The sequence below is a fragment of the Dromiciops gliroides genome, chromosome 6, assembly GCF_019393635.1.
Source record: "Dromiciops gliroides isolate mDroGli1 chromosome 6, mDroGli1.pri, whole genome shotgun sequence".
Taxonomy (NCBI): Eukaryota; Metazoa; Chordata; class Mammalia; order Microbiotheria; family Microbiotheriidae; genus Dromiciops; species Dromiciops gliroides.
Window position 1 is genome coordinate 276581784 of NC_057866.1, and position 16791 is coordinate 276598574.

The 16791-nt window shown below is 46.1% G+C and overlaps 1 protein-coding gene across 1 annotated transcript; it reads left to right on the plus strand.

The window, feature by feature from the left end:
- The first annotated feature begins 11 nt into the window (after positions 1-11).
- On the plus strand, positions 12-14600 carry MBOAT4 (membrane bound O-acyltransferase domain containing 4). Its single transcript, XM_043972386.1, has 6 exons — positions 12-70; positions 480-772; positions 1011-1133; positions 3295-3460; positions 11095-11319; positions 13643-14600. The coding sequence occupies exons 1-6, from the start codon at positions 12-14 to the stop codon at positions 14598-14600; spliced, it is 1824 nt and encodes a 607-aa protein (XP_043828321.1).
- The last annotated feature ends 2191 nt before the right edge of the window (positions 14601-16791 follow it).

Genomic DNA, 16791 nt, shown 5'->3' on the forward strand with positions numbered 1-16791 from the left:
TGCAAGAGCGCATGCTCGGCGGGGCGGGGTGCGGCCTGGTGCTGCCGGGTGCGCGGAGAGAAATGCGCATGTGCGGGCAGTTTTCCCTAGGGCCGCCCAAAGTTTGAGCTGGGCCCCTCCCTCGGTACCTCAGTTTCCCTCCTCCTCCAGCAGCTCGTGGTCCCTCTGGCTCTTCTCTCGAGACCCTCGGGAGGCACTAGCGGCCGGCCAGATTACTGTGTGCCTCAGTTTCCCCTCTGCCCCCCCCCATCAGGGGGCACTGCGCAACTGACGAGGGAGCTCTGGGAGCCTTGATGGTGGCTGCCCCCCCTCTCCCGGGAGCCCTGCCCTTCTCTAGGCCGCAGCTTCCTATTTCAAGTGAAAGGGTCGGCTCGTTGGTCCCCGGGGTCCCTTCCAGGCCTAGAACCCCGTTATCCTGTGTCCCTCTCAGTCTGAAGGGTGGAGGAACACGGGGGCACAATCACGGGTCCATTTCCCAGGAGAGAGCGGATCGATGAGGAACCGGCGCCCCGGGCGCTCCCAATAGCGATCTGCCCTCCTCCTTGTCCGCGCCCCTGCAACCCTAGTGCCCCCAGCCCGCTGAGTGAGCCCCCGCATCGCCCCGAGGTCTGCGGGGAACCGAGGCGCTTACCCCGCCCTCGGCTGCGGAGGATGCCAACCTCAGAGGCTTCTCTGCCTCGGAGAAGCGCAAGGCCTTGGCTTTCGGTTCTCTACTGCTTTCATGAGCCAAGGGACAGAAGGAATGGGGAGCCAATCAATAGGGGGGACTGCAGTAAAAGAGCCTTATTGTTTGGGATACACCGCCCCCACCCAGATGGGGAAATGGACTCAGGTGGCAGCGCTCGTGCAAGGGTAGAGCTAAGGGGAACTGGGATCTTTTCGGTTACCCACAACATCCTCCAAGGATGGTACAGATTGTAGAAGAAGCTGTCACCGCTCGCTGTAGTTAGCAGCCCTGGACCTAGACTCAGGACTGGGGTTTAATCGTGGTTCGCTCTTTGCCCCTTAAGTGATCTGGACGAGGCACGTCCCCTTTGTGAGAGTGAGGCTCCCAGGGCCCGGTGCAGAGCTAGCCTTGGTCCTGACGCCACACCTCGGACCCCGCTTCCCTAACTTCTTCGTGGCCAGAGCCAGTGAGGAAACGATTCTGGACAAGGGAAAGTGCTTGCCCACTTGTTTGTTTCCATGTCACGGATCTTCATGTTCCTCTTGTTGCACCACTGCCCCACCTTGTTCCCAGGCCACCTTCCCTGTCCAAATTCCATATCCTAGGAATTGTGTCTCTGTAGGAAGGGTTTTTTCCCCCATTTTATTTTATTTTATTTATTTTTTGCAGGGCAATGGGGGTTAAGTGACTTGCCCAGGGTCACACAGCTAGTAAGTGTCAAGTGTCTGAGGCCGGATCTGAACTCAGGTACTCCTGAATCCAGGGCCAGCGCTTTAACCACTGCGCCATCTAGCTGCCCCCTCCCCCATTTTATTTTAAATACAGGGCAAACACTTTTATATTAACCTAGTGAGGGAAATATGGCCATGTGCTTGTAGGAAAGGCAAATAAAGCTGTGCTTGCAATGAGCCCAGCTGGCGGCTACTGAAAATAGCCAGGTGCTTTTCCCCTCTTCCCCCATTGCTAAGCAGGGAAGTTCCTCAAATGTCTCAGTCTCCAAGTGCAGAGAATCCCACTGAGGCTGTTTATCTCCAATCCTCCAGCCTGGCACATGGACCATATAAAAAGCCCAGAGACCCAGACTAGGGACTGCTCAATTGTAGAGAAGAGACTTCAAGAAGGACCTGGCCATTTCCCCCAACTCCCAATGGATGGGGTACCACTCTTTTACTTTTACCCTGTAACTTTTTACCAAGGGGTCGCTTTTCCCTTTGCTCTTCTGTTTAATTTCCTCTGTGCCATGGATTCTTTCTCCATCACAGCCAGGTAAGTTTGGGAGTCTTTTCCTTACATCTTTGTGAGGACTTTAACACCAACTGGCTGTGTAACCTTAAGTAAATCCCTTTTCCCTGGGCCTCAGTTTCCTCCTCTGTAAAATAAGGGAGTTGGACTGGGTGAGCTCTGAGGTCTCTTCCAGCTATACAGTGGATTGTGGTGCTTTGAGAGTTGGAACCACCTAGCAGCGATGGCAGGGGAACTTCTGTGTTGACAAGGAAGCTGGTGAGCTTTTGTAGCAGGTGGGGAACATGATATTCATTGTGCAATTTCCTAAATGCCACCGTACCTGCTTTCTACCTCCTACTCCATCCTGGGCTCAACTCATTGCCATTCAAAGGGTCTGTCCCATACAGACGCACTATCTTTTTAAAAAATTTTTATTTTTGTGGGGCAATGAGGGTTAAGTGACTTGCCCAAGGTCACACAGCTAGTAAGTGTCAAGTGTCTGAGGCTGGATTTGAACTCAAGTCCTCCTGAATCCAAGGCCAGTGCTTTATCCACTGCTCCACCTAGCTGCCCAGACACACTATCTTTTTGTTTGTTTGTTTGTTTTTGCAGGGCAATGAGGGTTAACTGACTTGCCCAGGGTCACACAGCTAGTTAAGTGTCTGAGGCTGGATTTGAACTCAGGTACTCCTGAATCCAAGGCCAGTGCTTTATCCACTGCACCATCTAGCTGCCCCCAGACATGCTATCTTAATGGATTGGCCTTCCCACTGGCCATCAGTCTAGGCAACAGGTTGTCTTTTTTCATCCATTTAGTTTGCCTTGCACACAGTAGGTGATTTCATAAATGTGTGTTGAAGTAAATTGCCAAGAGTATTGTGTGCAGAAGAGCTAAAAACATTATTAGACTGTGAGCTCCTTGAGGGCAGGGGCTATTTTTGCTTCTCTTTGCTATTCCTGTCACAGCCTAGTGCCTGGTGCACAGTAGGTGCTCCATAAATGCTTGTTGACTTGTTGAACATGCTTAGGGAAAAGATCATGGGCTCTGAGATTTAGAACTGGAAGAGACCTTGGATGCCATCAAATCAGCCCCATTTTAGAGATAAAGAAAGGGAGATCCAGAAAGGGAAAGTTACTTGGTCAAGGTCAGAGATCCCTAATGACAAATGAAGTTGAGGAATGCCCAGAAAGGGTACCTTTATGAGGTGCACATGCCCCCCCCCCATGTTTTTCTCAATTGGATCATAATTTAAACAGATTTCAGGGCGCTGTGATGGATCCCCTAAGGAAGCCCACAGCCCTTCTGTTCTGCACATCTTCACTCCCTAGTTGATCTCTTTGGAGAGTCAAGGACCTTTGTCTTTGGCTTTCTGAGACGTGCTCAGGCTTGCTCTTAATTGCAGCCCAGCTTGTTGCCTATGACTCCCAAGGACCCGGAACTTTGTCTTGCCTGTGCTGTGACCTGCTTCCAACCTCCCTCCCTCTGACAGCCTTAGGAGACAGTCTTCAAGAGTTGTTGCGACACAACGCCCCTCCCCCCTCCCAGTGCTGGGGCCACTCCCAACAGCAGTTTGAATAGGGGCTCTGTACCAAGTCCTGGGAATTCAAACATGAGACTTCATCAGTTTCTTCCACCCCTTTTCAACTCCTACATTTGGAGACAAAGACAGGACTGTCCAAGTGAGTGATTTTGTAGTAAATGAGCATTTGCACAGAGAAGGCAAAGGAGAAGACCCAGCGCAAGACTTAGTGTGTCCAAATGTGTTTATTAAGGGCCACTCTTTATAGCCAGCTGCGGGGGGAGGGGTGCTGCTGGGACTCTCCAAGCCTACCCAGTTTGGAGTGAGGGGATGGCAGGTCATATGCATGCAGTGGCCTTTCCAGCCTGCCCTCCTGCACATGAAAGGGCTCATCTCTGGCCTGTGTTGGGGATGACCTCTTGTTTTTCAGGGTGATAATTGGTGGGGGAGGGATAATAATATTATAACCATATATAGTTATTACATTATAAAATATATAATTATATGTATTATAACAATAACAATAGCTAGCATCTATGTAGCACTTCAAGGTTTGCAATGCACCCCCCCCCCCCAAGAAGGAAATGGCAAACCACTCCAGGATTTTTGCGAGAAAATCCTAAATGGGGTCATAAAGAGTCAGACACGCCTGAAAACAACAAAATATACGTGTGTGTGTGTGTGTGTGTGTATGTACTAATTTGATCTTCACAACAACCCTGGGAGGCAGGTGCTGTTATTCCCATTTTACAAATAAGAAAACTGAGGCAGACAGGTGGAGTGACTTGCCCAGGGTCACCCAGCTTGGAAATACCTGAATCTGGATTTGAACTCAGTTCTTCCTGACCCCAGGCCCAGCATTCTAGGCTGGAGGAAGACGGCGAGTTTGACTAAAACTTCTTTTGTTCCAAATTTCCATGAATGTACATAGTACAAAATGCCATAATAAAGATTAAAAAGCTGACAAGCTAGGATCTTGTTTTGCCCTAGATTGCATCTTCCATGGTTAAAGTCAGCAATTAACATGGAAAGGCATGAGGTCTGGGTGGCGCCACCTAGGTGTCTTTGGAAGCTCTGCTGAAGTACCCAAGCTGGGAAGCTGCCAAGGTAGGACTGGCCTGGCCTCAGTGGCAGTGCATCGGGCTTCCCCTCCTGCAGGGTCCCATCCCGGGTCTGCTCCCCACGGGCACTGAGTGGGGCCGCATTCACTGGCCAAAGGACACGAGGGTGGGAGACAATAGTCACAGGAGGGACTTGTAGAAATGACATGGGGTCTTGCATGTAGATACCTCACCCACCACCTTGAGTCAGGTGGGATTTCTTGATGCTACATGTGACATCATAGTGAAGTGGGGATGGATTTAATTGATCAAACTGACCAAGAGGTGTCCCAAAGAATTACAAGATTCAGTGACTCAGTTTCCAAGTTTTATTAAAAGACTGGTGGACGCAAGGAGAACACCAGAAGGTATCTCAAATAGGGAGAGGAAAATGGTTATATTTATAGTGAAAAATGTGGGTTACTTTTTCATTATCTTAATCTACTCCTTGTGGGAGGTTCATATCCTATTTTGGACTTCCTGGGGTCCTAAGATGTCCTTTTTGCCTAGGGTTGTGTTTTGGGGGTTTAAACATCCTAAGGTGAACCTAAGGACACATTTGGTCTTTCTGTGCATATTCATAGACATGCTTAAGCTTGTAAGAGCCAGAGGGTCTCTCTGTTTAGGAGATCTCTTTAAGAACTGGTTTCTAGGTGCAGGCTCTGTTTCCTGTCATCTAGGAATTGATGGCTAGTAATGATTAACAGTCCTTAGTTACTGTGTTCTTAGGCTTCTGCTGAGCATATTGGTTGACAGGGACTCAAACCCTCTGTTACTGTACTGTGTTGTTGGTTTTTTAAAATAAATTTTATTTATTTTTTTAGAATTTTCCCAAAGTTACATGTAAAACCAAATTTTCACATTGATTTTTAAAAAAACTTTGTTCCAAATTCTCTTCTGCCCTCCTGCCCCACCCCTCCTTAAAAACTCAAGCCATTCAATTTAAGTTATACTTGTGCAGTCATGCAAAACATTTCCACGTTAGAATGTACTGTTGATAAGAACACAAACTTTAGTTTCTCTTTTAATGCTTTTAGCTACTATTGATTAGAGCTCAGATCTTAGGTTATCTGTTAACCCTTTTCAGCCTCCTCCATCAATAAGTCACAAATCACTGATTGAAGAGCTTGAAGGGGTTTCCACAGCCATCTGATCTGACCCATATTCCCAAAGGTTAGTTATGCAGTCTCCTAGTGAAGCACCTGATTGTGGTGAAGGAGTTCACTACTGCCCATATTTCCTGGCACAGCCCAATTCCACATTGGGACAGCTTGGGTCATTATAAGTTCTTCTTGTTTAATAACAGTCCAAGGCCCCTTTTCTGTAACTTCCACCCACCATTCCTGGTTCTGGCACCAAGATCATCAGATTGAGTTCCCTTTTCCACAGACTAGCCCTTAAAGGCTGTCATGTACCTCCTCCGTCTCTGTTTCAGGCTTATTATCCCCAGTCCAACCAATCCTTGTTTGGCATGGCTGGAGACTCCTTACCATCCTTTATGGTGACTTCTTCTGGCCACCTCAGTTTACCCTCCCTTCTATCATCCCCAACTCCCTTTTTTCCTTTCCCCTTTCAGTTCCTTTAGTTTTGCCCTCCTTTCTATCAACACCACCTCCTTTCTTGTCTTTTCCCCTTTACCCTCCTAGTTTTACCCTCCCTTTTATCAGCAGTCTACCCTTTGCTTTCCCCTTTTACTGCCTTATAGGTTAAGATAAAATTCTATACCCAATTGAGTATGTATGTTATTCCCTCTTTGAGCCAAATCAGATTAAAGTAAGGTAAAAACAATACTCACACCTCCCTACTTTCCCCTCTATTGTAATAGGTCTTTTGTGCCTCTTTATGTGATGTGATTTACCCCATTTTGCCTTCCCTTTCCTCTTCTCCCAGTATAATCCTTTTTGTTTCCCCTTAAGGTCTTTTTTTAAAAAAAATATCATCACATCAGAATCCACTTATACCTACACCTTCTGTCTGTGTATACTCCTCCTATCTGCCTTATGAAGATACAGTTCTCAAGAGTTACACATATCTTCTTCCCATGTAGGGATGCAAACATTTTGACCTTATTGAATAACATGTTCCCCCTGCCCCTTTTTACCTTTTCATGTGTCTCTTGAGTCTTGTTTTTATAGATTAAATTTTCTGTTCAGTTCTGGGCTTTTCATTAGGAAAGTTTTAAAGTGTCCTATTTCATTGAATATCCATGTTTTCCCCTGAAAGAATATGATAAATTTTGCTGGGTATTACATTCTTGGTTGTAATCCCAGTTCCTTTGCCCTCTGGAATATCATATTCTAAGCCCTTTGATCCTTTAATGTTGTATAATTCTTACTGTTGTTCTTTGATATTTAAATTGTTTCTTTCTGGCTGGTTGCAGTATTTTCGCCTGTACTTGATAGTTCTGGAATTTAGTTATGATATTCCTTGGCCTTTTCTTTTTAGGGTCTCTTTCAGGAGGTGATTGGTGGATTCTTTCAATGACTAATTTTTCTTCTGATTGTAAGACATTGGGACAATTCTTCTTGACAATGTCCTGAAATATGCTGTCTAGGCTCTTTCTTTGATCATGGCCCTCACATAGTCCGATTATTCTTATATTGTCCCTCCTGTATCTATTTTCCAGGTCTATTGATTTTCTGAAAAGGTATTTTACATTTTCTTCTACTTTAAATTCTTTTTATTCTGCTTTACTTCTTCCTGTTGTCTCATTGAGTCATTAGCTTCCATCTACTCATCTGATTTTTTTTTTTTTTTTTGCGGGGCAATGAGGGTTAAGTGACTTGCCAAAGGTCACACAGCTAGTAAGTGTCAAGTGTCTGAGGCCAGATTTGAACTCGGGTCCTCCTGAATCCAGGGCTGGTGTTTTATCCACTGTGCCACCTAGCTGCCCCCTCAATTCTGATTCTTAGGGAGTTATTCTCCTTTTCCAAATTTCCAATTGTATTTTTTAAGGCATTATTTTCTTTTTGAAGCTATTGCCTTTCTCTTGCATAACTCTCATTTCTTTTCCCAATTTTTCTTCTACTTCTCTTATTTGGTTTATAAAATCCTTTCTGAGTTCTTCCAGGAGGGCTTTTTGGTTTCAAGACCAATTCCTCTTCCCCTTTAAGGCTTCACATGTAGCAGTTTTATCATTGTTGTCTTTCTCTGAGTTTATGTTTTGATCCTCCCAGTCACCATAGTAACTGTCAATGGTGAGATTCTTTTTTGTTTTTTATTCATATTTTTATTTTAGCCTCCTTTGTGCCTTTTAAGGTTGAGTTCTGCTCCTGGGGTACAGCATGCACTGGCCAGAGCTTCTTTTGCTGGGGATCGGGGGCTGAGTCACCAGCTTTCTGCTCTGAGACATCAGCACCAAACAAGGCTGGAGGCCTTACAACTGGCCTGCTGTGCCACCAGCTTGCTAAGCTAGAACCTCAGTTCCTGAGCTGCTGATCTGTGCTGTGACTAAGAGCCTTTTGCTGGCTCACCCAGACACCCTTTGTGCTCAACTGGGCTCCCTTTTTACACAGATGAAAAAGACCTTTCCTGAAGATTTTCTAGGTTATTTTAAGTCAGAAGATTGTTTCACTCTATTTTTTATTGGCAGGTTTTACAGCTCCAGAATCTGTTGAGAGGCTTAATTTAATATTGTTTCTGAGGGAAATTTGGGAGAGCTCAGGCAGCTTCCTGGGTTCACTCTGCCATCTTGGCTCTGCCCTATTGGAAGTTTGATGGTGATTTCTTCAATATACTCTCCAATTAATCCATGTCCTGAAAATGTAGTGCCAAGACCAGGACGTGGTATTCCAGAAGTGATGTGTAACAAAAGGGTGGGTGGGGAGACATAGTGGAACTATCTAAACCCTCATTGTGAAAGCACTACTACTCTCATCCATCTTCTCTCCACCAAGAGGTAGACAGCAGTCTTTTGGAATCATTTCATTAACCAGTTCTTATGTTTTTCAAGGATGGTTTCCTTTACAATGTAGTAGTCAAGGTACACAGTGGTTACCTTGGTTTTGCTCACTTTACTCTGCCTCAATTTATATGAGTCTTCTAGGTTACTTTGAATTCATCCCTTTGGTCATTTTTTTATGGTGTAACAATATTCCATTATATTTATATTTCATAATTTGTTGTCTTCCTTATTTGATGGGCACCTACTTTGTTTCTTTGCTACAACAAAAAATATTTCTATAATTTTTTTTGTACAATTGGTCCTTTCTTTTATATCTTTCGGGTATGAATCTATTACTGAGATGGCCAGGTTAAAAAGGTTACATGGTTTAGTGACTATGGAAGCGTACTTCGAAATTGCTTTTAAAAAAAAATTTAAATTTAAATTTTTTTTGGTGAGGCAATTGGGGTTAAGTGACTTGCCCAGGGTCACACAGCTAGTAAGTGTCTGAGGCTGAATTTGAACTCAGGTCCTCCTGCTCTATCCACTGTGCCACCTAGCTGCCCCTTAAAAATCTACATGCTATTTTAATTCCTCTTTCAGGTGTGTGGGGACACAGTTTTTCAGGCATTATACAATATTCTTTTCATAGTTACATTTTTTTTCTTTCTTTCTTTTTTTTTTGCAGGGCAATGGGGGTTAAGTGACTTGCCCAGGGTCACACAGCTAGTAAGTGTCAAGTGTCTGAGGCCGGATTTGAACTCAGGGACTCCTGAATCCAGGGCCGGTGCTTTATCCACTGCGCCACCTAGCCGCCCCCCAAATTGCTTTTCATGATGGCTGGACAACTGCCACTAACAGTGCATTATTGTAACTGCTCTCCCTCAATTGCCATTTTCCCTTTTTCTTATTGTTTCCCATATGATGGGTATGAAGTAGAAGCTGAAAGTTTTTTTAATTTGCAGTTCTTTAATTTTGAATGATTTGGAGCATTTTCCACATTATTGTTGATAGCTTTCTTTTGAGAACTGGCTATTCATCTCCTCAGACCATTTATCTACTGGTGAAGGGCTCTTGTTTTTATAGATTTCAATTCCTTACATATCTTGGATACAAGTTCTTTATAGGAGAAATATGCTGCAAAGATTCCCCCCTCAGCTCACTGCTTCCCTTCTAGTTGTATTTTGTTTGTACAGAAATTTTTCAACTTGATGTAATAAGAGTTATCTGTTGTATCTCCTGTGATTTTAAAAAATCTCGTTTGGTTAAGGACTCTTCTCCTGTCTATAGTAGTGGGAGGTATTTTCTCCCCTGTTCCTCCATCTTGTTTATATTGAATATAAGCTCCTTAACAAAAAGAAATTGTTTCACTCTTTGTATCCCCATGCTGGGTATATAAAAGATGGTTAATAAATACTTGTTGTGGGGCAGCTAGATGGCGCAGAGGATAGAGCACCAGCCCTGGAGTCAGGAGTACCTGAGTTCAAATCCGGCCTCAGACATTTGACACTTACTAGCTGTGTGACCCTGGGCAAGTCACTTAACTCCAATTGCCTCCCCCCCCCCCAAAAAAAATGCTTGTTGCTATGCTTCTCTTAATGTACCTGAATATTTTTGGCCATCACACCATACTATTTATGCAAGTTAATGCAAGTTCACTAAAGTTCTCTCCTCAGCTTCAAGCTCATATCTTCATCTGACCTCAAGCACTAACTGTGGGACCCTGGATAAATTCTTTAATATGTCTGCCTCAGTTTTCTTATCTGGAAAATGGGGATGATAATAGCCCCTCCCTCCCAGGGTTGTTGTGTTGACTAAATTAAATAATTTTTATAGAGCACTTTGCAAACCTTAAAGAGCCATATAAGAGTATATTGAAGAAATCACCATGTCATGTTTTCTTGGTATCTCAAACTCATTCAAAAGAGAAATTCTCTTTCCTCCCAAGCCCACCTCTCTTCTAAACCTGCCCTGTTTCTTCCAAGAGCAGCCCCATTTTTCCCATCACCCAGGTTTGTAACCTCAGACATCCCCATCTCCTCACTCTCCCTCAACCCTAGGTATCCATTTGCCTTGTTTCTATGTCAGCAAGCTGGGCAGACCTGCCTTTCTATGCCCCCAACCACCATAAGTCAGGCTTGGACTCCTGCAACAGGCTTTGGGTTGGTGTCCCAGCATCATCTCTCTCTTCTGCTCAGCTGTCAGAGATTTTCCCTAAAGCACAGAGCTGACCATGCCACTTCTCTACTTTAAAAATGCCAGTAGATCCTTAGTGGGGTGGCTAGGTGGCACTGCAGTGGAGAGTGCCAGGCCTGGAGTCAAGATGACTCATCTTTCTGAGATCAGATATGCCCAATTGTGTGACACTGGGCAAGTCACTTAAATTCCCCCTTCTGCCTTAGTTTCTTCATCTGTAAACCAGGAATAATAAGTGTCTACTTCCCAGGTTGTGAGGATCAATGAGTTATTTGTAGAGTGCTTTGTAAATCTGAAGTGCTATACAAATGCTATTTTTCAAAATCATTCTTGTTGTTAGGTGACTTGTCCAGGACCATACAGCTGGTGTCTGAGACAGGATTTGAACTCTGGTCTTCCTGCCTCCAACTCCAGCACTCTCTCCGCTGTGCCTCAATGCCCATCTTGAGTGGGGTCCCAGGCCCTACCTTCACAAGGCTTCTGCAGACCTCTCTCTTCTTCCAGACACACCTTCCTCCTCCTGGGAGGCTGCCTGCTCGCCTGGATGGCCATGGCCCAGTATGCAGTGCTGGTCTTCATCCCTGCTTTCTGTGCTGTGGCTCTCTTCCAGTCTGTCAGCCCAGAGAAGGTTCACCGCTGGACATTCTCTTTCCAGATGACTTGGCAAACCCTTTGCCACCTGGGTCTTCACTACACTGAGTACTACCTTCAAGAACCTCCCTGTGTGAGGTAAAGAGGGGCCCCACCTGGCCCGTCCGGCAGTGGCATTTACAGGGACTGTCTTTAGAGCCTTCCCGGTGATCTTTCCAGAGCCAGACACCTCCTTTGTTACTACTGCCTGTTCTCCGCCAATCCTCCAGGGAGGCCATCTTACCTAAAGAACAGTGCTGCTAGCTGGGATGGGCAGTGGGGGCAGCAGAGCCACGAATGGGAAATCTTTCCTGGCACGGGTGCAGGAGAGGCCAGGAGGAGGGCTTGTGGTGGGGAGAAAGTGAAGGAAGCCTGTCCCAAGACATCCTGAGATTTCCCTGCTGTTTTGGGGTTTGGGATAGGGGTCCTTGGGAATTCCTCTTTAAAGAGTCACACACTCTTGCACACAAATCCAATTGGAGTAAAATAATGTATTTAGGTGCTAGGGAAAGGAAACCAAGAGAGAAATCCTTGGACTTCTTCTCATGGGGAGAAGGCATGGCACAGAGTGTGGCTCTGAGATACCTATCTCCCTGAGCAGGAGACAGGCAGATACTTCTATAGAGGTCTGATGGTGGTCTGATGAGGTGATCGATCATCTGACTATGGAAAGTTCCCTTATTGGGGGAGGACCATCCCCCACTGGTAGTAGTTGGAGGAAGTTGGGTGAGGGGTGGCTCCAGATCTCTCCCCTTCACTGTCATAAAGGCAGCAGCCACACCTAATCTTATCTCCTGGAGGGGTGGGGGAGACTCGAATGAAGGGTGGTGGTCCTGGAGCTAACCCAGTCCCCATTTGGTGACACTTATCTCTAGGTGTGTCTGTTCTTTGGTTTAGTTTCTCAAGAAGAAGGTTCTTTGATTTATGGATAAATTTCTGGGGAAAACTTCTGAGGTACCCGGGGCCCATAACACCTGCTAATGAAGGGCTGGGGGCAGGGGTGTGGGGAAGGGTGGTGCAGAGAAGGTTGGCCAGAAGCCAGGGGTGTGACAGCTGTGGGGAGAAGCAAGCACACTCTGGGATGGAGCTGGGGACAAGGACCACACTGCCCTGCCCCACTCCCGGCTCCAGGAAGTAGGTACTATGTAGTGACTGCTGCAGGGAGGGGGAGGAGGGGAGTGTGTCAGAGCTGTTATCAGAAGAATGAGCCGAGTAGGGGGCAGAAAAACAAACAGGAAGGACAAGGACTAGAGGCTGGAGCTAGGGTTGATGGAGGAAGATGAAGAGAACAGCCATGGATGACATTTGGTGAAGGAAGTGAAGAGAAAGAGCTAGACTTTTGGAGCTCAATCCACATGCACACAGATGGGAACGCCAAAGGGGCCGGGGAACCAACATTCATTGCTCTAGTCTTGGGACGGCCTGACCTTCCCATTTTCAGAATGAATAACTGTAATGTCCTCTAATTACCCTGGCAACAACTAAGGCAGGGAGATGGGCCTATTCTAGAGATTATGAAACTAGAACAGGAGGAGCTCGGTCACATGCCCAGGAACTGACTGACTGCTGGTTATACTCCCAGTCCTAGAGCCTCTATCACATTCAGCCCACTGAGTCTGCCAGCATAGAAGGCATCAATAAGTCAGTCAACAAGCATTTAGTACATGCCTAGCAGTGTGCTAGAATATCAGATGTAAATCCCAAACCATAATTATAGTCAAGACATACTTTATAGTAAAGCGCATCTAACCAATTTTCAGCTACGTTTTCATTTCTGGGATGAGAACCTGGGAGAGGACACACTTTCGATCTACTGAACCCAGTGATTTTTTTATGGTGTCATACAACATCTATCCAAGTTGTTTACCGATGGTTCGAATTGTGTCTAGAAATCTTAGCTGTTTCCTAAATCTATTCTAAATAAAAATCTATTTCTGGATGTATGTGGTTACCACAATCCAGGAGGGAGGGGAATCACAGGACATGAATAGAGTTTTACTCCTATCTTGTCCAACTTGAAGCGCCTGGAGGGTCATTCTGATGCCAGGTGCTGGGCAAGAACTCTCCAAAGGCCTGATTCACTTCTGCCTCATCTTGAGCAGTCAGCATCTGGCCCTGAATACTAGAGATCCCACCTGCTATGGGGCCAGTTATTCTGGAGGGAGTTAGGGCTGATTTTTCAGCCTCGGTCACAGAGGGTTTGCCCTATGTCCTGCTAACAAACAGGAAGTGAGTGAAAGCTGAGCATTTCGGACGTTCTCCCTGCTCTCAGCTGTCTGCTCTTCTCAGCAGATGGGGCGGCTGGGTCTGTGCTGGTCAGGCCTCATCTCACCTCTTCAAAGATAATCAGTCTACGCTTGGAGGCAGTGATGAGAAAAATGGGCCAGACTTTGCCCAGGCCTGCTTTCTCCTTCTCTTTCAGGTTCTGCATCACCCTTTCCTCCCTCATGCTCCTGACCCAGAGAGTCACTTGGCTCTCTCTAGACATCTGCGAAGGTCAAGTGGTGGTGAAGGAGGCCTGGGGAGGCCCCTGCGTCCTGTCCTTCTGTAGCTACCTCCTCTTCTTCCCGGCACTTCTCGGTGGCCCTTTGTGCTCCTTCCAGAGGTTTCAGGCTCAAGTGAACAGGCCAGAGTCACTTTGGAGGCCGCTGTCCCTGGGCCCTGCCGCCAGGAAGGGTCTGCTCCTCCTGGGGCTGGAGCTGCTGAAAACCTTGGTGAGGGGGATGCTCGGGGCAGGCCCCGGCTTGGCCAGCTGCCACCGACTTGGCTGCATCTCTGTCATGTGGACCGCTGCTGTGCTCTACAAACTGACCTATTACTCTCACTGGATCCTGGATGAGTCCCTGCTCTGGGCAGCGGGCTTCGGGCTGGACTCTGGACCTCCCCTCCGTGGGGAGGGGGATGTCTCAGATGCAGACATCTGGACCTTGGAGACAACTCACAGGATCTCCCTGTTCACCAGGACTTGGAATCAGAGCACTACGAGGTGGCTCCGGAGGCTCGTGTTTTCGAGGGCCACGGCCTGGCCGCTGATGCAGACATTTGCCTTCTCTGCCTGGTGGCACGGGCTCCATCCGGGCCAGGTCTTCGGCTTCCTGTGCTGGGCGATGATGGTGGAAGCCGACTACCTGATTCATGGCCGCGCCAAGGAGCTGATTAGCTCCTGGCCGGGGAGGCTGCTCTATAGGGCTGTCAGCTGGGCCCACACACAGCTCATCATCGCCTACATCCTACTGGCTGTGGAGCTCAGGAGCCTCTCCGCTCTCAGGCTGCTGGGGGCTTCCTACAACAGTCTCTTCCCCCTGGTGTACTGTGTGTGCCTGGTTCTGTTAGCAAGGAGAAGAAAGCGAGGAGCCTCACCAGCCACTTTCACCCAATAAAGGGGCCTTGTCCTGGTGTCCCTGCCCCCGGAGGGGGCCTTATGGTCTCACTGGGGACCGTTTATGACCTTCTCCTCAGAGACAAGTGACAAGACAGTGTCAAAGGGGGAGCTACTTTGGTGGGCTGAGTGGGGATGAATGGAGGCAGACCTGGAAGAGAGACCAGGGAAGCAAGCACAGGCCATCGAAAAAAGCCAAGAAGAGGGAAGCGAGGTGTGCTGGCCAGCTGAGTTGGGGCAGAGCTGCCCGAGATCGTGGTGGGCTTGCCGCTGAAGGGAGGAAGGTGTGTCCAGATTTCAGTCCTTCCCCATTCTCACGGCCTGCAGGACACTCTGCTACCTTGTGCACTCACATCACCTCCCAGCCTCACTCCTTGCCGGCATCTTTGAGAGCTTCCCGACTTGTGGAGGTGGTGGGCTTTGGTGGGATTACAAGGGCCGAGATGGGACCACCCTAGGGTCTGACTGTCCTTGGAATGGAGCCCTCCTGACTCAACCTTTTCTCACAGACAGGAGACCTGAATTTTTCCTTGATCTTTTGAGTTGGTGTAGTTTCTGACTAGGTGATCTCTGAGGGTCTTCCCACCTCTAAAATGTTCATCATATGACAACTTTGAATATTATATCATTTAAAAAAATATGAGATTTTTGCATAAAAAAACAGCAGTGTTTCCCAATGTCTTTCATCATTCCAGGACCCATGGTTTCATCAGTTTAGGAGCCCGAGTGTACTTCTACCAAAAAAAAGACAAGTTATAAGAACCAGTACCAACAATGTTTGGTGATATGACAGGGCCTGTCTGGGCTCCCGACAATCACTAGTAATGCCGATTCTATGGAAAGATGTGTTACAAATTCCAAACACTCTACTTCATTATGAAAGAGAGTTTTCATAACTCGGGGCCCTTTGTTTTGGAAGTTTTCATTTCTGTGGGTCTTTGGGGGGGGGGCAATGAGGGTTAAGTGACTTACCCAGGGTCACACAGGTATTAAGTGTCAAGTGTCTGAGGCCGGATTTGAACTCAGGTCCTCCTGAATCCAGGGCTGGTGCTTTATTCACTGAACCATCTGTGGGTCTTTTTAAAAGTGAGGGATATCTAAATAAATCAAACATTACTGCAGGGTAAGAAACAATGATATGAAGAATTCAGAGAAGCATGAGAAGACTTTCTGTATTGAAGCAGCCAAATAAGTGGAAATAAACAATACACACAAAGACAACATAACAAACAAAATGGTTTCAGAAAATCCTGGGAAGACTTGGATGAATTGATGTAAAGTGAAGAAGAACCAGGAGAACATTGGACACAGTAACAGGGATGCTGTCATAATAATCAACTGTGAAAGTCTCAGCTACTCTGATCAAGACAATGAATGATTCAAAGCAATCTGAAAGGCTTCATGATGAAAAATTCTATCCACTTCCAGAGAGAGAACTGATAAATTCCCAATGCAGATTGAAGCATACCTTATTTATTTAATTTATTTTTCTTGGGGTTTGTCTGCATTTTCTTTTACAACATGGCTGATAAGGAAACATTTTACATGACTTCACAAGTATTAATTGGTATCATATTGCTTGCCTTCTCAAGGAGGAATGGGAGGGAAGGAGAAATTCTGAAACTTTAAAAAATAATCACTGAAAACTTTTACATGTAATTGGGAGATATTTAACAAAATAAATAAAAATATTTTTTAAAATGACAACAAAGTTAAGAGGAAAGAACCAACGAATGAACCCTGTTTTAATTATAAGGATGAAGCCCACCCCACAATTAAGTTGAGAAAATTTAACTCTTTCCTTTCATTGAGGAGGTGGGGGATTATGGGTGAAAAATATTGCATAGACTGTGAGATACGTTCAATATTAGTTGATAATACTGAACTACTTTTCCCCCTCTAGAAAGTTTTGTTATAAGATTTTTTAAAAGGAAGGTTTGTTCTTTTGTAGAGGAAGACACCAATTTTCGTCCAACTTTATTCCTATATGTTGCTTTTCTCGTGTTTGGCTTATGGTCTGTTCTGAGACCCTTTGTATCCCAAGATAAAGTGCACGACTAGATGTTAAATTAAGGTGCCCTGATGAAGTTATCTAAGTGGTCAGATCTTGTCACCCAGGGGGCCTCAAAGGGAATGCCAAACATGTGACCTTTACAGTCTGACCTTCTGGAATATTCCCAACAAAAACTGAA